Below are 24,282 nucleotides of genomic sequence, written 5' to 3' on the forward strand. Positions count from 1 at the left end.
CTAAACTACTTGTGTTTCCTCTAATAATGCTGCTCATTCCCCTCTTGTTAATTGGTGTCTCCCCCCTCCTGGTATCATTAAACTTAATGTTGATAGTGCTGCGGATAAGAGTGGTGGTCTGGTTGGTGTTGGGATAATAGCACGAGATCATGCGGGGAAAATTTTGGGAACGTTATCCATTCCTTTTCCTGGTTTATTCTCCTTGAGAACTGCGGAAGCACTGGGCTTTTGTGAAACGCTGGTTACTACTGTGAACAAAGGTTTCTCTAGCATTATTGTCAAAAGTGATTCTTCTTAGATTGTGCAAGCTCTTACTCAAGTTGAAAAATCTTTCTCCAATTGTAGTTCTATTCTTTCTAATTGTTTAGAGCTTATTCATTTGTTTTCCTCTTGTGTTTTTAAATATGCTAAGCGTTCTTTCAATAGGGTAGCCCATTCGTTAGCTAAGCAATCCCTATTAGGTGTTAGGTTAGAGAATTGGGGTGGGGGTCCTGTCCCCCATTTTTTGGCTAACCTTGCCCTTGATGATGTACGGTCTTCGGGCCATCTTTCCTCTTAATAAAATTCCTATCTTTTTTCGTGAAAAAAAGAGAGAAGAAGATGCTCTTATACTTGAATTTTTATGCACCAAATCAATCTCGAACAAGTTTCTAAAACTCGAGTAGGCTTGGTTCATTTTATCCCGATGTAATGGGATTTACGAAAAGCCAAAGGGAGCAACTATAGGCTAATGCGAGAATAAATTTCTTTTAAGGGCCACATTGAACGAACTGGCATACTTAAAGGCGGCAAAGTGTAATCAACCAACGGAAATATGAACACGCGAATTACACGTGACGCCCGAGTGGTCGGAGTTGTTCGCACCAAATCACTTCTCCTCTCTCCAATTCCAATCAGTTGGAACACACACAGCACGCAGTTTTCCTTCGCTAACGATAACGCTCTCAACTCTCTCTCTCTCTCTCTCTCTCTCTCTCTCTCTCCAGTTCTCTCTCCAAAACTGAAGAGATCCAACATGGAGACAATGGTCTCGAATCCGACCATTTTCTCAGGCCGACCGTTGGCTCCGGTCCGTACAACGGGCTCCACCTGTAACTCGCGCCGAGCCAGTTGCTTCGCTCCTCCGCCGGATAAACTTTTGCTCCGTCGGAAGATAATATGGTTAGGGCTTGATTCTTCTTCGTCTTCGTTTCGAAGGAAGTCGGTGATTACCCGTGGCGTTACGGAGTTAAACGAGAGCCAGTTCTTCGACCTAGTACTCAACTCCGACCGCCCCGTCCTCGTCGAATTCGTCGCCAATTGGTGCGGCCCTTGCCGTTTGATTTCTCCCGCCATCGACTGGGTTTCACAAGTACGAATGTTTCCTTCTTTTTTTCTTTCTTTTTTTCTGATTCTATCTGTTCAATTTCATTGAAAACCCAAGTTGAATATATATATTTAAGCACGAACCCCAAGGGTTGGCCTGGTGGTCAAAGGCCGGAGACTTGGGTTTGCTCCCTCTCTGGTTCAAGTGGGCGTTGGGATTAGGCCCTATGGTTAGTCGAGATGCGTGTAAGCTCGACACCTAAGTTAGGAAAAAATATATTTTTGAGCACATACGTGCATGTATTTTATTTGCTGTTTCCTTTTTATTGCATAAATTAGCTGGAAGGATGTTTTAATATTGTTATGCCCCTTATAGAGCGGAATGGTGAAACAGGATCCATGTAGCCAACTTGACACGGCCAATTAGTTGACTTGGGAGAGCATCTTTTGAAAACCTCCCAACTACTAAAATTCGCGACAACAAGAATGGAGAGCGGGAGGAGTGGAGAGCGAGGAGTGAGTGCCCGAAGGATTATGTGACTTTGGGTTGAAGGCTTTATCTCTAGCAGTAAAAACCAAATTTTGATCCCCTTGTGACAGAGACAATGCATATGAGCATAAGTTGTTCACCATTAAAACTAGTGCCACTATTCGTGCGTTGCATGAATATGCGCGCTCATTATAATGCTTTCGAATTTGAGTTTTTACTATGTGGTCTGATTTGAGAAAAAAAGAGTAAATACACAAGCAAATACACCATTGGCCAAAAAAGAACTCCACAACCATCTCACTGCATCTTTAAGGTAAGTTAGTACTAAGGTTAGAGCTTAATAGCAAAAGCAAACGAGCTCTGGCTTGCATATTTCACCTGTCTTGTTCCCCAACAACATCTTCACCATGTACTATTGTAGCAGACGAGTATCCCATAAACTTGACCAACTTCCTGTATGCAATCATGTAGGCATCATGCCTGAGAGCACATGAACAATTTGTCCAGACATTTCTCTCTAACTATAATCACATATCATGTAATATAATCCTTCTTTTGAAAATACGACCAATATATAAAAACTGGATCAAAGTAGTGATCAATCTATGATATACAAGTTGGTTTATGGCCGTTCTTACTTTCGCTAAAACAATTATTACACCTAACAGTCCTCTTCGTTTTCTCCATGCCTTTTCCATTCAACCAGCCAATTATAGGAACAACATTGTTAAGAAGGCCCATTTAATGAAATGAATCATGCACATGTGTATAACACGAGAGCTTCTCAACGGCTCAACCTACAAAACACATGTAGCATTTAGTAAAAGGAATTCCATAAAAATTCAAGCCTCTTAGATGGAGTTTACAGTAGCATTTTTCTCGTGGCATGCCACTGCAAATATTCAAGCATGGAGTCTTTTGATATACAACCAATGAGTCAAATGCATTTGGAGACACATTGCGATTTTATTAGAAAAATTTCATATTATATCAGAAGATAAGACAATAGCTCTAGATATGTGTTGCAATTACCTTCTTTGTTTTTCCTTTTGAGCCAAAAGAAAATTAAACATAAACTCTTGGAGCTCTCAAATGTGAGTCACAAGATTGAGAAGTGACACCATGTCGCATTCTTGTTCGACACCCATGTAGGCAAGACCATATGGCACTCTATTTCCTTCATGCTGCGTGTCTTACTTCTTTGATCATGTTGACTGGAACTTGAGAGACTGATTCCAGGTCCACTTCTGTCTATTCAAGGAGGTAATAAAAGCCTCAGAGATCCCCCAAAGCTCAGCTTCCAAAGCTGTAATATCCTTCATCCTGCCATAAAAGCTGGCTACGCGTTGACCTCTCTCAGCTTTGAAGATGCCACCAAATCTTGCCTTCCCGGGTTTACTTTTGGGTGCATCCATCTGTATTGAGTTTCATCTTTCGTGTAACTGGAAACATCCATTTTCCTTAGTCTAGGATTTCTAACAGTAGGGGAAGTAATCTATGAAATGTCTCTAAGATGTTCTTGAAGCGTTTGTCAATCAAATCTATAGGTGTAGAGACGTTACAGTCAACATAATCAAACACTTTTGCTCCTACCAATTAGAGAAGAGTAGACATAGAAGTATTTATGGTCTAAGCTAACAATTAGAGACATTGTCTTATTTCCCCAGACCATAAAAGCACCCGTCTCCGCTAACATTCCACCATCAAATGAATTTTTGACATAAAAACTTAAAATTCCAAATTGACCAATTTCCTTTCAACCACCGGATACAACTTAAATATACTTTATGTGCCCAGTGTCACCTAACGCTTGCAACAAGAAAGAACTTAAAATCCAATCGCATTCATCTACATTGTCACTTACGTAACAATGTGACTGAGACACCAACTCAACCACACCTAATCCTGTCTCAATCCCATCACATCATCTTCACACCCCACCCAAAAAATATAGTAGCCATCCACATCAGCCGGCACCATCCAGATCACCCCAAGATCCCAGGGAGCTAGCTTATAACTTTTAACCATTGATCTATTTAAAAACTGTTAGCTCGAGGTAAGTGAGTTCAAGATATATACTTGCTGTTTTCTCGTCTTCCTCCTCGCTTCCATTTTCAATATCAACGGTGAAAGAAAGATAATCGTGGTTTCCCCTTTATCTTCCGCTTTTACCTCTTTTGTGCTTGAAGCTCCCCCTCCCTACTTAAGCAAAAAAGAGGACACCCAAAGCAATTTGAAAAACAAAAATAACACATAAGAGACTACAGGCAAGCACTTTGTATCTCAAGTCATCAACAAATATCCTATGTTTTATACTTACTCTTGTTGTAGCTTTTGAAGTTTGTCCTTCTCTTCTTCTTCAATTTTGGCCCGAATATTTTTCATCTACAACATACTTAAGCACAAAACACTACCCTTAGTCAAGCACCATGCTTCAATTAGCAATGAAATAGTTAAAAGCTTACTCTCAAAAAATCGAAAGGCTACCTGCTCAACACATTCCTCCGTGGTAACCAGACCAACTGTTTCATTCTTGAACGTAGTCTCAAGAATTTGAAGAACAAATTCAGCAACCAAATAGAGATAAAAATTAGAACATAAAGCTACAACCCAATTGAAGCTAGACCCAAACTGGCCAAAATTGGACTCCACTCACAAAACTCATCATAAGTCCAATATAAATCGCATCAAACTATGAAACAAAAAAAAGCCCAATCAAATCAAACCCATGTATCAGCTACAAAGCCCTCTTTTTAAATTAAATTAATCCTCCTAGCCATTTTGTCAAACACCCATTTCACAACTACACACATACTTCTACATAGCCAATAATTACATTACCTTGGAATCCAAACCGATGTTCCCAAAGAATGGCTTCAAGAGCTCCTCAATCACAACAAACCCAATACAATGTCGCAATTCGCAGTCCTTTTGGCATTCGGCCGCCATCGCAGCTCCTTGGCGTCTCCCATTTTCATCCACCTCTTTGAGTTTAACATTGGGGTTTTCTCGTCCTCCTTAGATCTTTGCAACCTCTCTCTGTCCCTCCATCGCCATCTCTGGCCACTGCTCACTGCGCTCTTTCTCTATCCGATCACCGATGTCCTCTGTGTCCTTTCTCTCTTGCCGATCGCCGATCATGAGATTAAACGCCTTCTATTTTGCGTGCTCCAAAATTGCTACAAAGGGAGGGAGATGGGAGTTTTTTTGTTGTTGTGTTGTTACATATGGGGAGATACGGGGAGAAATTTAGAGGGAAGCACTAGAGTCAAAGGGTTTTCGGATAGTAGGAGTAAAACTGAGTATATGGTGTCTAAGTTTAGTGGTACCAGCAGTGCGCATGAAGAAAGAGTGATGATCCAAGACCAGGAGATACCAAATAATGATCATTTTAGGTATTTAGGCTCAATTATTAGTAGAGATGGAGAGATTCCTGATGATGTGACCCATAAGATCCAAGTGGGGTGACTCAAGTGAAGGAGCACTACTGGTGTACTATGTGACAAGAGGGTGCCCACAAAATTGAAGGGAAAATTCTATGGAACTGCCATAAGACTATCGATGCTTTACGGGATTGAATGTTGGCTTATTAAGAAACAACATGTGAGCAAGATGAGTGTAGTGGAAATGAGAATGTTGAGGTGAATATATGGTAAGACTAGATGAGACAGGATTAGAAATGAAACGGTTTGTGAGATGCAGGTGTAGCACCTATAGAGGAGAAGTTGATGGAAAATAGGCTAAGGTGGTTTGGGCATGTCTACCGTAGACCAGAAAATGTAGTAGTTAAGAGAGCGGATAGAATAGATTTGGGTAGCAATGCTACGGGGAGGGGTAGACCTAAATTGACATTAGATGCTGTTGTGCGCAAAGATATGAGTATAATGGGTTTATGTGAACAAGTGGCACTTGGCAGAGCTCAAAGGAGAAAAATGATTCATGTAGCCGACTCTAAGTGATTGGGACATAAGGCTCGGTTTGGTTTGTTACATATGGAAAGAGAGAGAGTGTGTGTGTGTGTTCAAATGGCATTAAAAGTACACATTGTTGGTCTCGAGAAAGATGTGAACTGGATTTTTGGGAGATTTGAATAAAGACCAAAAAAAAGAGATCCAAATTGAAAACATCAAAAGTCTGGTACCTTAATCGTGCCCAACATGTTGAAATAATAGAAATGCCCACAAGAAGTCCAACACAACCACTTAAATAACCGAGGGCATTCTTGTCCGATTTTGGCAAAATGTAAGCTATCTTTGGCTCAACTCTTTTGTAACGACCCGCCCCAACTGACCTGCTTAACTCGCCTAATCACGTGGTTCAAAAGGTTAACCTCAAGTTATACAGTAGCTCGACGTGTCCCGTTATATACCATATCAACTCCCCACACTCCACTGATGTAGGACTTGGCTCCTTTGGTGGGTTCTCACAATCTCCCCACCTTGGCTGCAACGTCCTTGTTGCACCACATGGTCCATTTCTTCCACCCAACAAGCGATGTGTGACAAGTCCCGCCTAAGTACAACAAGCTCGTCTCATGTGGGACCCGCCCAAGCACGACAAGCACCTTAAGCTTCTCACTTGTTGGGCCCATCTAAGCACGACAAGCACCTTAAGCTTCTCACTTGTTGGGCCCATCTAAGCACGACAAGCACCTCAAGCTCCTTACTTGGGGAGCCCGCCTCACACTTCTGGTTGGTGTCGGTTCTGATAGCGCCTGAAACGACCAGGATCCTCAAGCACCACGATATAAAAAAACACAATTTGTCTTTTATTCCCTGAACTATATAATTTACAACTATCTCTAAAGTAAATTAACAACAACCCATCATCGCAGCAACTCAGACAAGCTCGCACCACCGACACCTGGCCCGCTAACCAACCTGTCCAAAGGACCCCAGGAGTATGTGAGACATAATAACATGTACAATATCAACACTAAATTAACTGCACAACATCAACCACCATGTATGAACACCAACCACGATTATAACATCTTCCACATAAAATGAACCACATATCCAGTCCTCCTCAGTATATGACGGGTGACGTACCACCTCACTAGCCTCACCACAGCCCATTGGCTAACTTGTCTTTTGGCATAGCTTATTAGCCTAGTCACCTCGTCACATACCAAACAGTTCCACGACATACAGTCACCGCACATAACACAACCATCAAGAACCCAACATTAATATTGTACAAGAAATATGTATCTCACACTCACCCTCAAATCGCCTTGCCGTCAGATATAATCCCACCTTATTATACTCCTCTTCAAAGAACGTTGTACAAGATCTTATCAGAACAAGAACCCATAATTATGCTCCTCACGGCTCCTTCTCCCTAAAGGCCTTTGTATTATTTTTGTTTTGTTTCTCGTTTAAGCTTGGCTGATATATACAATCAGAAGACTAGTGTGTAAGCATATGACTACTCTTATTAGAACTTGACACATGCTCCATAAAGATGACTAATCAACACATGTCCACCTCCTATCATTTTTTCTTGTTATCAAGTTTATATTTACCTTAAGAATTCAAGGTATAAACTAACATTCCTCACATGCACACATGCACGTGTACCAGATCATCAAGAATAAAGTGTTTTGTCCATTTAGCAAGAATTTATATACTCCCTTCGTTTTTAATTGAGAGTCCCTTATTCCATTTTGGGATGTTCTAAAATGATTGTCCCTTTTCAAAAAAGAAGAAAATTTGATAAAATTCCAAAAGTGTCCCTCATATTTGAATACAAATGGTGCAAAATAGGTAGAATATAGCGGTAATGGTGGAAAATAGGTGTAATAATTACATTCCCCTAAAAAAGTTGGAATTCCTAAGAGGGACTCTCATTTAGGAATGGAGGGAGTATCAAATGTGACATTTCTGAAAATATTGGAGAAATGTATGGCAGGGTATTACAATATCCCCTCCTTTGGAAATTTCGTCTCTAAAATTTGTCTATTAAAAGTATGTAATTTAATTTCATGCTTCCGCTGCGCACTCTGATCACCCACTCGATCCCATGTAAGACCTATTCCCTACGCTCTGATACCAATTGTAATGACCCGCCCCAACTGACCTGCTTAATTCTTAGCCTAACCACGTGGCTCAAAAGGTTAACCTCAAGTTATACAGTAGCTCGATGTGTCCCATTATATACCATATCAACTCCCCACAATCCACCGATTTGGGACTTGACTCCCGTGGTGGGTTCTCACATCTTTCTTTTAAAGGTTATAGATATAGATATGGTAAGCAGGGTGATCAGTCATATTACTAAGCCTGATTATTTTACTTTATTTAAGGCTTTTTCTTGTGCTAAACCTAGAATTTTTCTTGTGCTAAACCTAGAATAGAAATTAGAAACAAAAAGAAGAGATGATAGGTATTTTTGGAGTTAAGAGTGGAGTATAGTGGAGTACATGAGTTTTTTGTTTGATTTGTTTTAGGCTTATCCATATATTGGGCCTCTTTGTCCTTGACCTTATTTTGTACATGGGTGGCATCCCCTAATGCCTTTCCCATAAATTTATTGGTTATAAGAAAAGATTAAATAAAACTAGAAGCGAACCCAGAAAACATACTAGATTGAAAAAAATAGAAAACAAAGCCGCAGCTTGATTGTGCACTCAGATAGAGATATGCTGTAGAATTGCACTATTGGAAGAGAACCTGCAGTCTCTATGGGTGGGAGTGGGAAGTTAGGGAAGAGATCTGTGAGATGACCACTTTGGGAACCTTGGAAAATTATTCTTGGTCAGTTGTTAGAATAGTCATGGAACCAAGTTGATAAGGGCCTCTAGTATGATGTACTTTGGGTTTGTAGATGTGGTTTGTGCTTCCAATTTTTCCTACATAAATCTAATGTGATGGCAAATGTGGATGATAATCAAGAGAAGCTCCAGAAAAGTTCCATGAGCAAGTAATTTTCTAATTGGGGAGGAATTTTTGAAATGAAGGATTGAGTATTATTCTCTTGGAATTATATCCCTTGTGGCAACAAAATGGAGTTAAGTTATAGAGGTATATATCCTTGCTTTATTATTTTCATCAGGATTTATGCAATTTATCTAGGCCGTATGGATGATTTGATGACCATTCTTGGCATTATTCAGTTCTTACATTGGTTACCAAGTGATTCTGTGCGGATTCTGTGGTTTCCATTTTACTTGGAAAGATGGACTCTTCATGGTATAGTTAAAGCATGGAATGTGGGAGGTGTTGCACTTATATCCTGACCATGGTCGATTACCACTCTATGAGTTTCAAAGTTTGTGTTTGCTCTTTCAAGTGCAACCCCACACCCACTCTCTTGCTCTGACCTTGAAAATAGCAATGCGACTCCATGATTATTACAGGATAGAATTTAACCCACGGGCTCCAAATTTTTTGTTTTGATCATCCCCATGGGCTCCAAAATGAAAGGTAGCCCACTAACGCTGGGGCAAAATTAATGATTGATTAGATTAATGACTTTTTTGGTCTGTTTTTGGAATTATAGATTGGGGAACTTGATTGGTTTGTGTCTTAACAAGTCAAAGCAAACTGCATTACGGGTTGTTAAGTTTTTCTCCAAGTTTTATGAGAATTAAAAAAGTTGTTGAGCTGTGTTCTTTGTATTGTTAACTATATGCATTATTTACTTATAATTTAAGACTTGACCCCAGTGCCTTAAAAACCTAGATTTGCCAGTGTCTTGCAATGCGTGCAGATACCATGGTCTACAAAATGAAGGCTGTAGTTCTCTTAGATTGGAGACAACAAATGATTTCTACATTCATAATGACATACTGATACTATTGTTTTAATTTTAAGTTCTTGAGCTTTGATTTTATGTTTTTGTGGTTTGGCTTTGCTTTTCTCAGTCTTACATAAGGAGACTAACGAAGAGAATGATATAGACCTATTGAAAATGGTTTGACAGTTAATGACACATCTTTGATTGGTTATTGCATTTTTAAGAGTTCTATTAGTATCTTGTTAATTCAATCTGATTTGTGGTATAACATGTCTTGTATTTATAACAAGTATACTCATATTAAAACGACAATATTGTTGTAAACAAAAGTTGTAAATGGAAAGTAGAATCTTCTTGAGAAAAGTTGAAGTTCCGATAGCTATTACTGCCGGAGTGATATGCTAGTAAGCATTGTTGACAGAAATCAATGATTTCTAAGAATAGAGGCATAAACATAAAACAAAGAATAGAGGCTTAATAAGTTTTATTTACAGGTTTACGGCAAACTCATATTCTTCTTTGTGTGAATGTCCGAGTCAAAATCATTTACGTATGTTTTCCCATGTTGATGTTTCTTTGTGCATAATCAGGAATACAAAGACAAGTTAACAGTTGTAAAGATTGACCATGATGCGAATCCTCGACTCATTGATAAATACAAGGTTTATGGCTTGCCGACTTTGATTCTCTTCAAAAATGGTGAGGAGGTTGCGGAAAGCAGGAGGGAAGGTGCTATTACGAAGGTAAAGCTTAAAGACTACGTTGATGCTCTGTTGGAGTCAATATCTGTCACTTAAAAATTCTTCCATTTCCTGTCAACGGTGGCCTCTTTGATGCTTAACAGATAAACATATCGAATGGGCAGAATCCTTCAATCACTTTATTTTATTCTTGTGCAATATTTTGCATTATTCTGTAATTCCATTCGGTTTCTATGTTTGAGCTATTCCATATGTTATGGGTACTTGGACAATTACCAGTATGAATGAAAATTAGACTTCCAAAGTTCGCTTGTCCTTCTGATTCATTCAGATAGTGTGGTGTTCTGTTAGTCACTACAAGGGATTTGTCAAGTCATGTGGATTGCTCTGTATATGGCTATCTTCTAGCTCTATTTCTGTCTCTGTGTATCTTGCTTTGGTTGGAGTTATTGAAATTTCAAGCAAAAACCGATCCAATCAGAGTGGTTGGAGTTTAGACCGCCAATTGGGTATTATCATTGGCCGGATACCGAGTTATCTAAAAATTTGCGATGAACATTGTCTGAAAGTTTCCCTTTACATCTCTATATTCCATTAATTTGATGATTCTATTTATTCTATCTCTATACTCGAAAACTAGTATATGAGTCTGGGCGGTCTCTCTTTTCATTGCAATTGGTTTTGAGTTGGATGTTTTAATATGGTATCAGAGCTAGGTTTTCGGAGGTTTTTCCCCTTTGTGTCATAATTGCACTTTGTTACATTGTGATCCATGTGTTCCGTATCCTTTGTGCAAGTCGAAGGTCGCATGTGAGGAGGAGTGTTGGAGATTGTCCCTTATCGGTTAATTATTTCCACCAAAGCTAGTATATAAGCTTGAGCGGCCTCTCCACTCATTGGTAATTGGTATTGAGTTGGATGTTTTAACATGATATTAGGACTAGGGTTTCAAATAATTTGTTCCCCTTTGTTTATGCCATAATGCACCGTTATTTATTGTGATCCACGTGTTATGGATCCTTTATTGACCACTCTACGTGCGAGTCGGAGGTTGCATGTGTGGGGGAGTGTTTGAAATTGTCATACATCGGTTAATTATCACCTCAAAAATTAGTATATGAGCTTGGGGGGCCTCTCCTCTTATTGACAATTGATTTTGAGATGAATGGTTTAACAATCTTCAACCAGTTACTACAGACATCTTTGAATATCTGGTGCTCCTTTGTATGCAATTGGCTGATTGACTTGTTAAATGGCTAAATTGGTGATTGGTCTGATCTGAAACATGGCTAACACACAAAAAATGAATATGGATGGTAAACAATCTTTCGTCTTCCTTTCAAATAGGAATTTCTCTTTCCCTTGAAAAATGTAACCCAAACCTAGTATCACTCAATTTGTCTTTTGATAATGAGAAGTTTGGGCTGACCTACACGCATCTCGACTAATACCTATCTAGTTGATGAATTAAGGGAAAAAGGATAAGAAATGTTAGTGTTTGAAGGGAGCAAGTGGAAGGGGATGCATGTCATGCTTCATGATTCCATTTTAGGTGATCATGTATGTTTGGTTTGACATCAGTCGAACTACTATAGTCTACATGGAATTTGCTGTTTGGCAGACCAGAGGAAGAGGGTTTGTAAATTACTTTTTAAAATAGGAGAAAGTTGTCAAAAAGAATAATGAGAGAGTGAAGAATAGCAAGTAAAAAGGTGGAGACAAATATACCACCAGATGTCAAAGAAATTGCTTAGGATATCAATATATCATGATGTATCTTATTTTCTATTGAATTCATTGATAGCACGGATTTGCACATAAACTATAGACAACAAGGAACGGGATGTTATTTATTTATTTTTTTGGGTAATGAAGAATGGTCCCCGGGTTAGCTTGCGCGCACCATAGGACTAATCTCTCCAGCCTCCCACCAGACTTTGCTAAACCAAAAGGTTTTTACGCAATGGGTGGCCCCAAGTACTTTTCGTAGTGCAGGGGAGTCGAACCTGGGACCTTGGGATGGTAAACCCCTCCGGGTTAGCTTTTGGGATGTTACAAGGCTATTGGATGTTTTTCTTCTGAGAATAACTTATTCACGAAGCTAAGTTATTACAGAGCTCAATTTTGGCCGTCTAAAAGTGTTTTGTACGATCCAAATTAAAAATAATCTATTAGCGGTAATAGATTATTTTTCATCTCGATCGTCCAAAACACTTTTGAACAACCAAAATTGAGCGTTTCTAAAAATAAATAATTCACAACTCTCCTTGTATAAGTTATTCTCTTTTCTTCTAGTTTAGAAGTCTTTTAGGTAATCATAACAGTGATAAGTGCCTCCCTGGCGGTGCCACAATTGCCTCAGTGAATAGAATGGCAGACTTGAGCATCTGCATCAAACTCTTTAGATTTTGGATCAAATTACATATCAAAAATTTACTTTATTATTTAAGCTACTAACTTTTAAAATGTCTACTACATTAGACTTTCTATATTAAAGCTATCCCATTTTAAAAATGTTGTTTACTCTCACTCTCTTCTCAATTAAATATTTCTTGCTAAGGGCCTTGTTTGGGGCACAGTAAATGGGCAATAAATTGATTATTTTTATGGAGCCCATTATGAGTCCTACAAAGATGATTCAAACCGTAAGTCATTCTTAAAATATTTTTCATAGGTTCTTGAAAAAAATTAGTTCAATCCGATACCGGTAAGGGTTGTTTCAAAATTCGTAAGGCGTTTCAAAATTTGTAGGACGCCCTATGAATTCTGAAACAACCCTTACAGCTAATTTTTTTCAAGAACTCATAAAAAAATATTTTAAGATTGACTTGCAGTTTGAATCATCTTTATAAGACTTGTAATAGACCTTGCAAAAAACAAAAAAAAAAAAAATCAAGCTTTTCTTGCTCGTACCAAACATGCCCTATCTTTGAAAGTGTGGCACCTCAAGATTGAACAAAGTTTGAGATGACAACATTAAAATTAATGTTTAATGGATGAACAATTCCTCGTTTTCTTCCGCGTGCAACTGTAGCAATGCTAGTTTGAAGCCAAGCAGAGGCGAGGCTGATGCTTCCACCAAGGCTGATGCTTCCACCATTTTCCTCTTTGGCTGGTTACAATTAATGGTGCCAGATCGATGGGAAGTAACGACTGTGATGCAGATGCAGATGCTCAGCTCAATAGTATTGGGGATTTTAATAATTTATGGAGACCACTATAGCTGCCTACCACTACCACACATCACAGAATATGGATTCTTGACAATCACTCGGTATTTATTTATTTAGCAAAACAAAAACAAACTTTTACAAAACGTTGATGTCCGTCCATGAACTAGTATTGTTGGATTATATTATCCCCGTATATATTGACGTACAATATCTTGGAATTCACACCCTTCTCTTTCTCACTTTCTTCTTCTTTAAACTGTTTTTGATGAACAGAAAAATTCAAGGTTTTTGTTCATCACAAATGGTTCTTTAGGCACCCTTGGGTGGGACAAGGTGGTTACCAATTACAGCATCATCTGGGATGTATTTCCCCCAGAACCAATGTGCCTTGAACACTCTGTTGATCTCCTCAATAGGAACATTCTTCGTTTCGGGCAAGAAGAAGAAGATGAAGAGAGTCATTATGAGGACGAACCCACCGAAGAAGAAAAAGAGACCGAATTTCATGTGGCAGAGCAACGTGAGGAAGAGTTGGCCGATGAAGAAGGTGAAGAGCATGTTGACCGAGACGTTGATGGATTGCCCAGCCGATCTGATCTCCAAGGGAAAGATCTCACTGGGTACTAGCCACCCTAATGGACCCCACGACCACGCAAAGGCTGCTACGTATAAGCATATGAGGATTAAGGCAGCATTTCCCATGCCCTTGGAGAAGGATCCTTCGCCAGAAACCCCAAACACGCTCGCAATTAGGGCTCCCACAGCAATCTACAAACACAACAACAACAAATCTCAACGTCACTTTTTTTGGTTGTACAGTATAAATTAAAGCTAGCTTAATATGTAGTGCATGTTAACATCAACAACATTGTTGTGGATGTTTTACCTGGCAAACAAGCATTTGAGCGCCACCCTGTAGGAACAACTTCCTTCTTCCAAACTTATCAACAGTGAAGACTGACACCAACGTAGCGGCAACATTAACGAATCCACTGATGACGGCGCTCATAAGAGCGGCATTGTCTCCGAATCCGAGCGTCTTGAAAAGGACAGGGGCGTAGAACATGATGACATTGATGCCGGTGAGTTGCTGGAAGAATGGTATGAGGACGACGATCACGAGCTGAGGCCTGTATCTCCTCTGCAAAATGTTCCTCCACGGGTGCTCCACTTGCTTCGATGTCTCGCTTGCATCAATGAGGTCTTGGAATTCCGCACTCACATCGTCCACTCCTCGGATTTTTTGCAACATTTCCTTTGCCTTCTCTGATTGGCCCCTTTCGATGAGCGAATTGGGCGTGTCAGGTAGGAAAATGGCGCCCACGGTCATTATAACTGCTGGAACCGCGGCTAGACCTAGGGATACCCTCCACCCATTTCCGCCCTTCATTTGGGCTGTGCCGTAGTTCACCATGTTTGCAGCTACAATACCAATACAAATCGCCATTTGGAAACCAATGTTGAGTGCTCCCCGGATTTTTGCTGGTGCCATTTCAGACAAATAGACTGGTACAGACTGCAACAACGCGCGTGTGGATTTTAGAAACAATTAATGATCGGTGGTTTGCTTTAAAAAACGAAACAACGATGCGCATGCTACAGCATTTTGCATAAATTTCTCAACATGGAAAGCATTTTCTACACCGTGGAATCGTAAGACCGCACATCTCAGCCACAAAGATCCTTTGATCTATTTTCCTCTTCCTCTCAGCAAAACTTTCCCATTTATGCCCCCCTTGTCTTATAACCTTTGCCTTTCTCTCTCCCATCCAGACATTGGTGAATCAACCTCAAGTATCACTTTAGCCGAGATGGTGCATCATAATGGGCGCAAAAACGATTTCTGATCTGATCTATTTTTGATGAAAGAAATTTATTACTACGTACCTGATTGGCATAGCCAATGCCGACACCAAGTAACAAACGACCGATGATAAGCATTGCGACGTTTTGGGCAGCACCATTGAGGACAGCACCGCAAAGGAAGACACAACCTCCAGAAACCATGGACACCTTTCTTCCAAAGACCCTCGTTGTTGCGGAAGCAAAAAAGGACGCCACCAAGGCCGCGAGGTATAGGGAAGATGTGAACAGTTGAAGCAAGTGGCTATCGAATTTGCAGTACTGGTTCTCATGCCTCAGGTTCTTCTCCTTTTCATATACAGTAGGGAAGAACTTCTGCAAGAACTCATCCATTGATGTTACACCTCCTGTAAATTAAATTCACAAAATTTAGATTGAAGTACTCCCTTTTTCGTAGCCATAAGCACAAAGAAAAATAACATAGGCGCGCCATTATGTTTTCCGTAGTTAAAGTATCGGAAATGCATGTTGAGCCGATATTAAGAGATTGAAAATGAATGTAAAAGAATGCCAATCAAGAGCAGATGATGGGCCAGTAACAACCTGAGATACCAATATCATAGCCAAAGATGAGACCACCAGTGGCCGCAACCAAACATGTTATCACCACAAAGCACGTGATACGACCTTCATAATTCGCGGAACCTCCCTGAGCGACGATTCCTCCCACTGCCATCTTTACAACAAAACTGAGATATGTTTCCCTCTCTCTTTTTTTTTTCCCTTTTTTTTTTTTATCTCGACTTAGAGATTATATTGGTAACGAAAGAATCGTGTAAGATTTCTTCGTGAAACACTTTTCTTTTCGTTTTTATTCTACCCTGCTCAGCTTGTCTACATTTGCGTGCAGTCTCCCTGCACTTTCTCTATTTCTTCCTCAGTTACTTGATCTCTAACCAACTTGAGGTTTATATAGGGTCTTCAGATGTTGCTACATCCAACAAATTCGCAGTTTCTTGGGTCAAAAATTAATTAGAAACAGTCATGCAATATATTTTTTGTGGCTTGTGGGCATCTTTATCCGTTAAGATTTGTTATTACGGTTAGCAATTGTCGTGGGGCGGCTTCAATATATTCAAAGCCTATTTTTAGCAGTTTGACCATGTTTGGAACAGACTTGTTAATGTAGGGTTGAGCGATCGATATCGCAGGTTATTACGACAATTTCGGGATTGAGAATTTCTGCTTCGAAAGCGCGCGAATGTATGGTGTAGATTCAAAGTACTATCAGCTTAATTATCAAGATAAGTTAATACTTGTTGATTTAGATAAAACTGATGCATGCCCTTTTGTTAATTAAGGAGGATAAAAATTGTGGGAGCAGTTTTTTTTGGGTCAATTGATAGAAGAGATCATTTTACATTAGATATGAAGTACATAGGACAAATCCGGGACACTATATCAATTGTGAAAGTCCACGAGACAATCAAGCCAAACAACTCAACCAATTCAAGAAATAAACTCATTACGGGATAGAAACAAAGAAATTAAGAATTAGATGGATAGATTAGCAGTATTACGATTGCGAACATAAATTGCTGTGTGGTTGAGCATTTTATTAAAAAGGATAAATTTATTGAAAACAGTTGTCCTCAAAACAAAATTTTGGAATTTAAATTTATTATTTTCTTAGAAAGGAGAAATTTCAAATTTCCAAAATAGGTTTGATTAGTAAAAAATGGATGATGGAAAGTGAAATTCAAGAAAGTGAAGTGAAATTTAGAAAGGCCCAAAAGATTTTCTTTCTGCATTTGCTATATTTTAAGTACCATACTTCTTCTGACTTAAATTGTTGGTCCTGTTTTACTTTTTTTGCCACTCAAACAATTGTCTATATGTCACAATGTATAATATTTTTTATGATTACAAAAATTTTGTTTAATAAAATTAATTGAGATATATAAAATAATATCCACATTTGATACTTCATTCGTCCCAAATTTTTGGTCCTCTTTACTATTTGGGCCTCTTAAGAATTGGCTATATATTTTAATTTGTAATATTTTTTATATCAAATATGAATTTGATAGATCTTAATTAATTCTATTGAATAAAGTTTTTGAAATCATAAAAAATATTATACATTGTGACATATAGACAATTATTTAAGGGACACAAAAAGTGAAATAAGACCAAGAATATAGCTGTGCAATTTTTTTAGGGGTCCCAAATACTAAACAAGAGCAACAATTTGGGGTGGAGAGAGTAGTTTTCCTAAGTTATGTAAGATCTTATTCTATAGTCTGGAGACCAAAGATTCACAAGAATTATTTTACATATATTAAATCAATCGTTTCTTAGCCTTACTTCTCTTTATAGTGCTCTCGAGTTTTCATTGCTTCAATAACCTTTTTTTCCCCCTTTCTTTGAGCTATATTGGGAAGAGATGTTCGACTCCACGTGAATTGACATTAGAAGTGGAAGATGATGTTATGAAATAGGGTATTGGAATGTGGATTCATGTGGCAGTGAAGAAGATCATATGCACTACGTGATTAATTTTGCTCTTTTTTTTCTTTTTGTAATGCATGGTGTATGGGGTGAGGTGGCTTCAATAAATGTTGTCAAGGAGAATCGAATATGAGACTTTAAGAGGAATTGGGATTTTAATTTTGTGATGTGTGAGTAAAATGAGTCAAAGAGTGAAAATTGTATTCACTGTTGGATAAGAGTGAAATTATTCGGATAAGAAACATTAGCAATGAACACTACTCTTTCTGTGGGATTTTTTCTTTGTCAACATGATATAACTATTATTGATAACAAACAAAACTAGAACATAACATCAAGACATCAAAAGGATGATTATCTTTCTTGCCCTAATACAAATCATGTGAGAGACCATATGAAAAAATAGTGAAGGCTACTCCCTGAAACGAACCGAAAGAGCTTAATAGTTGATTATTGTTCAAGTTTTGTTTGTAAATTCAAAGAGTTTTTAAAATATATTTAAATTTGACTTGTTTATTGAGTCGTTCTCAAACGAGCTTTAATAGAGCTGACCTCCAGTAGCAAATTTTTTTTTTTTCAAAATTTTGCAAGTCAAATGAGCCGAATAGTAGCGTGTCTTAGTTTGAAAGCTTAAACTTTGTCGTTTAAAGAAATTGTTAGGCTTAGTTATTTATGCAACAAACCGATCTCGAACGAACTTTTAAAGATCGAACACAAACTCAAACTCAATCGATTTGGTTTATCCATTAGCCCTATTTAGTCCCAATATAGTCCATAATATAATTTCACCCTATTTGCACTCTCTTTTAAGCTCCGTTCAATTATCGGGAAATGAATTCTCAGGAAAAGTGAAGTGTAGTGAAATAATTAAGAAAAATAAAATTTATTTTCCCTTGTATATTCTCTTAACAAGAAATCTTGCTTGAAAACTTTTTTTTTTTTTTTTGGCAAGACCTATTTTGCAAGACAGTGCTTCTCAGTGAAAAAGTTGAAACTGTGGATTTTACCATTTTTATGATAACTGAACACACAAAAAGTTACAGGAAAATTGATTTTTCAATCATTTCGCATCCTTTTTGTGCAACTAAACGGACCTCTCTGTTCAGTTGTCACGGATGTTGTGCAGGAAATAGTTACTTATCAGGAAAGGTAAAGTGGGGTGAAGTAAAAGAAGATGTAATTTGTTTTCCAGTGTGTGTGCTCTTGACAAGAAATCTAATAGGAAAATCAAAATTCATTCCTTGTAATAAGACTTATTTTGCGAGAAACACTAAGAGAAAAAGTTAAAGCTATGGGTTTTACAACTTTCCTGGTAACTAAACCTACAGAATATTTTAGGAAAATTGATTTTCTCATTTTTTTTTATCATTTTCGTGCAAGTGAACGGGGTCTTAAGTGGGAAATTGATGAGAAAGTGAATCTAGTTTTGTTCACCCTCCATCCTCCATATTGATTGAAATTGTGTGAATCCAACTATAAAATGATTGTCATGCTTATCAAAAAATGTATTGTAGAAATGAGACCTACACTATTTCCATAAATAAGAGAGAGGGTGTGAACAAAAAGAAAGTTGAGTCATTTTTCCCCCCTTTAACTGACTAACCAAGTATTGGTGTCGCTACAGATATGAGAATAATCTATTCTAATATATAAAAGGAGAGCACCACTTTGGTGTCTCTCTTCTTTAAAATCCTATTATGCTTTTTGTTTTCCACAATTACCCTGAAAAGAACCTCAATATTACACACGATAAAGAGTGAGAGAAATTAACTGTTAGGATTAAATTGCCATTTTAACAAAAGTAACTACCCAAAGCAGTTACCAAAATCCACTCCCATTAACTCTCTCTTTTCTCACTTCACTTCACGAACTCTTCATCTTCCACTATATTTTGCAGATCAAATTTTCGCTTTTCCTGAAAGTACATCATTTGAAAAACCTCCATTTCAAGATCTCAGTTTCCAAACAGCTATTGGTAGTTGTCAATTGCATACCCTATCAACTGCAATTGGTAAGTTCCAAATGTCCTATCATTTAATGTAATCCGTTACTGTATTTACTTATTTTTCCAGTTTACTCTTTCCCGTAGACACATATTTGTATTTGGTTTGCCATTTATGTTCTCTCTGTCACTTATAGTTTTTGGATTTAGAATTTATTACTTAGCTGTAGCGTTTTAAGGTGATGGTTTGGAATCCTACTTAATTAGTATTGAGTTTATAAAGAGAGAGACGATCCTAATGAATTGGGATTTAAAACTCTGTATAATTTAGAATAGATAAACCGACTGATTTGGCATACAAACCACAGGTTGTACAGGTACTTTAGATTTCTACTTTATATGTCATTGCTTTCATTTTACTACATTAAGAATTGACTCTGTAATTCAGTGTTTGATTTCCTAAAATAAAATGATAATGTCTAATTTCTCTCTGTTTATTTCCTTCTTTTTTTCCCTTCTTTATGGGTAATTGAAGTATAGAATTGTGGGATGAAAAAAAATACAGAACTGATAATGTCTAATTTCCCTGTTTATTTCCTTCTATTTTTCCCTTCTTTGCACAGTCGATGCTAAGGGTGTGACTGGGTATCTTCATAATTTTAGCTCAAAGGAAAATGATGAATATTTAACTTCCACTTTGAAAATCAAAGTCTGTAATTGTAGTTTTAACACTTTTAACTTCCACTTCCAAGGGACACCACAATGGTGGAGGAAACAATTCCAACACGAGGCAAACCAGAATCCTCAAATACAAGGCAAAACGTACAATCTTTTTCCTCTTCCAACACGAGGCAGACCAGAAATTAGGCAAATTTTTTTTATTTTGTTTCTAATAGATGCTTCTTTTTTATATAAAATAGTTTGCTTTACCTCTTACACTTGCTTCTTTTTTCTCTTCTATTAAAATGGTACGGAGTAGCCGTTGGAATGGTGGTTTGGTGATGGGTAATAAAAAAAAAGTGGGAAGCATTTTTACAAAAAAATAAAAACAAAAAACAAAAAATAAATGTTGTGATGGGTTTCATTTTGAGCGAGTTGGGTTCCGTTGGAATGGTGGTTTGGTGATGATTTTGGAACTTTGCCCGGGAGTGCATTGCTTATAGTGCTTTATGCACATTTTGAATGCATAGAAAAGTTAGAGCCAGTTTGTAGTTTCGTGCCTATTAGAATACATTGTTGTTGTAACACTTTCAATGCTTATAAGGGACATCACTATGGAGGAGGAAACACGAGATAGGTCAGAGCAAATATCTACAGAATAGCTACAACGTGTAAGAGAACAAAATCGTGACAGCCAACAACGCCGTCGACAACGTCTCAATCCTCAACAAGCTGTGCAAGAAAGACAGACATCTACGCAAAATTTTACTACTGATCAAGTACCACAGAGAAGGTCAAATAATTGTACAGAACAACCCACTCCACCTACTCATGATCAACACAGATTGAGATGGTGTGACAGAGCTAGAGAAAGCCACCCAGGTTCGGAAATAAAACTAGAGGCCGGGGCACACGCGATGCATGTGCAAGTTGAATTTTGACAATTTTTTTGAAAATTTGATCAACCAATAAACGGGAAGGTATTGACCAATAAACGGGAAGGTATTGTGCATATTTTGGCAAAATTCAACTTGCACACGCATCGCGTGTGCCCCGACCTCTAGTAAGTCTAATGGTACAACAATTAGAAACAGATATTGCACATCAGTGCAGCTGCCTGTCCAAGTGTAAAAAAAGTGGGTCCAATCTCTCTCCTCAATTCTAGGGCAATCTGAACTCACGAGCGCGACCCATTTCATTTCGAATCGGGAGAAAAAGTGGGCCCAATTCAATTTCAACTCCTGCCCCTTTTTCTCCCAAATTTTCATCCCCAATATTACGGCCAAATTCACCCCTCTTCTCCGGTGTCCCTTCCAGCTTGTGAAGATATTTTCCGATGACTTCTCTGACCTCTTCTCCTCTGGCACCCCCACTGACTTCTCTGGCTACTTCTACAGCATCTTCTCCAGCCCTTTTGGGTATAGTTAGTTCAAACCTCTGAATCTGCTCATCGTTTTGTGTTTCACTCTGTTTCTTCGTGTCGTCTTCTCTCTGCTTTCCATGTTAGCTCCCCATGAGAGAGACTTATGGCTTTCTTAGAGCATCTCCAACAAACTCAAACTGATTCTAGCCATTTAAGCGAGGAATTACCTCAAAAAACTGGTTTAGCTAGCCCCCAAATGGTTGAGGTTTCCAGCAGCCAAGGCAATTGTGCTGCAAATATTAAAAAAAAAATTAATACAAAACAAAAAAGAAACAGGTAATGGACGACGGCGTCTTCTTCACCGCCACCATCTCTGGCACCTCTATAGCAACCACCGCTTGCCATACCCACCCCTCTCTCACTGCTCAGAAATCAACAAACCTAGAAAGAAGGGCAAGGGTTTTGCTCGAAAGTCTAAAAATGAGATCCACACACACACACACACACACACATATATATCTATAAACGGCGGCCAAGAAGGGCAAGGGTTTTGCTCGGATCTGGCCACAACCGACAACAGCAACGAAGGCTGATGACGGCGACGACCAAAATGACAGCAATATCCGTGAGAGAGAGAGAGAGAGAGAGAGAGAGAGAGAGAGAGAGAGGAGGGCGACTGTGAGATGAGGGGTTTTGTTTTTACCTTCGCCAGAGCAAGCAAATCTGACTCGTCGGAGGCCGTTGCCGATTTCTTTTCAGGGAGAGGGGCTGAAGTAAGCCTTCCGTATTCGCTGAGCTGGGCGAGATGGTCGAGTGAGGGGCTCAACTGGCGAGACCCAGCCGAGGTTGCTGGGAATGGAAAAATGAGGGCTTTCTCATCAGTTAGACCTCACCGGAGCTCTAAGCGAGCCTCCTGGATATGCTTTTAAAGTGCTTCACTTTCTTTTTAAACTATGTTCACTGCTCCCCACGTGTGCACAAAATGGAGAAGAAAACAAAAAATAAACAGTCTTGGGGTGGTTGAAAACAAAAGTGGGAGTAATGACACTAGCTTTAATTTGGCTTTAGTGTCTTCTTCTTTATGTTTTGTAAAGCTAAAAACTTGTCTTCAACATTTAATACAAATGCTTTAATTGAAATGTCCAGAATAGAGTATTATAGTTTGGCATTGAATTGTGTAGGTGTAGTTGGTGCATGTTTTTTTATCTCTATTTTCCGGCCTTGTCTTTGGTGGTCCTAGTTATGTATTTTTTGTCCTGGAGTTTAAATATTGATTTTGTACCCATTTTACGATTCAATGTGTTAGCACCTATTTCAAGAAACAAAATTCTAAGAACACAACCATCCAAACACAACACCTAACACAACCTCTCACATACATGCGGGACCCACATGCACTAGTATGTGTGGGACCCACATGTATATGAGAGATTGTGTTTGGATTGTTGTGCATGTAGTAACGTTGTTTGAGAAATTTTAGGGGTGGTTGGTGTGTGTGTGTTTTGTTTTTAATATCGTTTCCCTACATTGAAATAAATGGGGTTTAAGTAACTAAAACACCTAAAGGTTGGTCTTAGTTTTGTTTTTAGTTGTCCTACCAAGACACCAAACTAATTGATGTGGCATTTTTGTATGCCAAGTTGAAAAATTATATGTCTAATGCACAATATTATTTGCTTGATAGTAGGAGTCAAGAACTATCACCATAAATCAACGGAGATATCAAAGCTATTTCAAAAATGGACTGTGAGGACTTGGTCCCGGAGGAAGATCAGAAAATAGAGGAAAAACCAGAACCTAAGGTTGGTATGTCTTTTGATTCAGAAGATGATGCCCGTGATTATTATGGTAGATATGCGAAAATACAAGGCTTTGTTGTGATCACCAGAACTTCTAACAAGCGTAAGGATGGACAAAAGACGAATATAACCTACTGTAATGACCAGGATTTTTGCCCTATTTTTTTTCGAATAAAGAAATTATTTTTTAATCAAATAATCTATAGTAATCGATTAATTATTTAAAAGTATAATTAGATTAAACTAGAACCTAGATTAATTTTTGGTGATTAAAATTAGTTTAGTTTATACATTATTAATTAGCTTGTAACTATGTATAAGTGTGTCTATATATCTATAAAATAGATATTAGTAATCATTCCACATTTTATGGGATTGGGATACCCATCCCTCACCTATCTCTCCCTCTATCTCTATATTTTCACTTATCCACTCCCCTTCAATCTCTTTCTAAACTATATCTCTCTCTAATCTCTATAACATCCCACTTTCCTACCTTCCTCCACTACTCTCTCTATATTACTCCACGTCTACTACAAAACCAAATCCATCTTTCCCATTCCATTTTATTCGGTTGAGGGAGAGAGAGAGAGAGAGAGAGAGAGAGAGAGAGAGAGAGAGAGAGAGAGAGAGAGAAATCTGGAAAAAGAAGAAGAGAAGAAGAAGAGAAGAAAAAGAAAAGACCGATCCCACAATTTTGTTTTTCGTCCATATCATGTACCTCTGTTCATGGCCTTTTTCTTCCTTGTTGATGTCATTTTTAGGCTTGAATTTCTTCAGGAATGTTGTAGAGGG

General features: G+C 38.3%; 2 protein-coding genes and 1 long non-coding RNA gene across 3 annotated transcripts; 1 reads left to right on the plus strand and 2 right to left on the minus strand.

Moving 5' to 3' along the window:
* The first annotated feature begins 847 nt into the window (after positions 1–847).
* On the plus strand, positions 848–10,540 carry LOC131300583 (thioredoxin X, chloroplastic). The gene is made up of 2 exons (XM_058326495.1): positions 848–1,351; positions 10,126–10,540. Exons 1-2 carry the CDS (start codon positions 1,016–1,018, stop codon positions 10,330–10,332), a joined length of 543 nt encoding a protein of 180 aa, XP_058182478.1. The 5' UTR covers positions 848–1,015; the 3' UTR covers positions 10,333–10,540.
* A 2,971-nt stretch (positions 10,541–13,511) lies between these two features.
* On the minus strand, positions 13,512–16,184 carry LOC131300582 (sugar transport protein MST3-like). Its single transcript, XM_058326493.1, has 4 exons — positions 15,816–16,184; positions 15,297–15,619; positions 14,296–14,925; positions 13,512–14,177 (listed from the first exon to the last, which is right to left on the minus strand). The coding sequence occupies exons 1-4, from the start codon at positions 15,946–15,948 to the stop codon at positions 13,719–13,721; spliced, it is 1,545 nt and encodes a 514-aa protein (XP_058182476.1). The 5' UTR covers positions 15,949–16,184; the 3' UTR covers positions 13,512–13,718.
* A 4,536-nt stretch (positions 16,185–20,720) lies between these two features.
* Positions 20,721–21,199, minus strand: LOC131300584 (uncharacterized). Its single transcript, XR_009191001.1, has 2 exons — positions 21,142–21,199; positions 20,721–21,057 (listed from the first exon to the last, which is right to left on the minus strand). It is a non-coding gene; the product is annotated as an uncharacterized LOC131300584 (long non-coding RNA).
* Between the last annotated feature and the right edge of the window lie 3,083 nt (positions 21,200–24,282).

The sequence above is a fragment of the Rhododendron vialii genome, chromosome 9a, assembly GCF_030253575.1.
Source record: "Rhododendron vialii isolate Sample 1 chromosome 9a, ASM3025357v1".
Taxonomy (NCBI): domain Eukaryota; kingdom Viridiplantae; phylum Streptophyta; class Magnoliopsida; order Ericales; family Ericaceae; genus Rhododendron; species Rhododendron vialii.

What these genes read in the sequence shown, in the direction of transcription:
- LOC131300582 (XM_058326493.1), bottom strand. Translation starts at nt 15,948, where the DNA reads ATGGCAGTGGGAGGAATCGTCGCTCAGGGAGGTTCCGCGAATTATGAA. An exon ending in CTATGATATTGGTATCTCAG is followed by an intron (nt 15,620 to 15,815) that starts GTTGTTACTGGC and finishes TTTAATTTACAG; the next exon opens with GAGGTGTAACATCAATGGAT. An exon ending in GCATTGGCTATGCCAATCAG is followed by an intron (nt 14,926 to 15,296) that starts GTACGTAGTAAT and finishes GCGTTGTTGCAG; the next exon opens with TCTGTACCAGTCTATTTGTC.
- LOC131300583 (XM_058326495.1), top strand. Translation starts at nt 1,016, where the DNA reads ATGGAGACAATGGTCTCGAATCCGACCATTTTCTCAGGCCGACCGTTG. An exon ending in CCATCGACTGGGTTTCACAA is followed by an intron (nt 1,352 to 10,125) that starts GTACGAATGTTT and finishes GTGCATAATCAG; the next exon opens with GAATACAAAGACAAGTTAAC.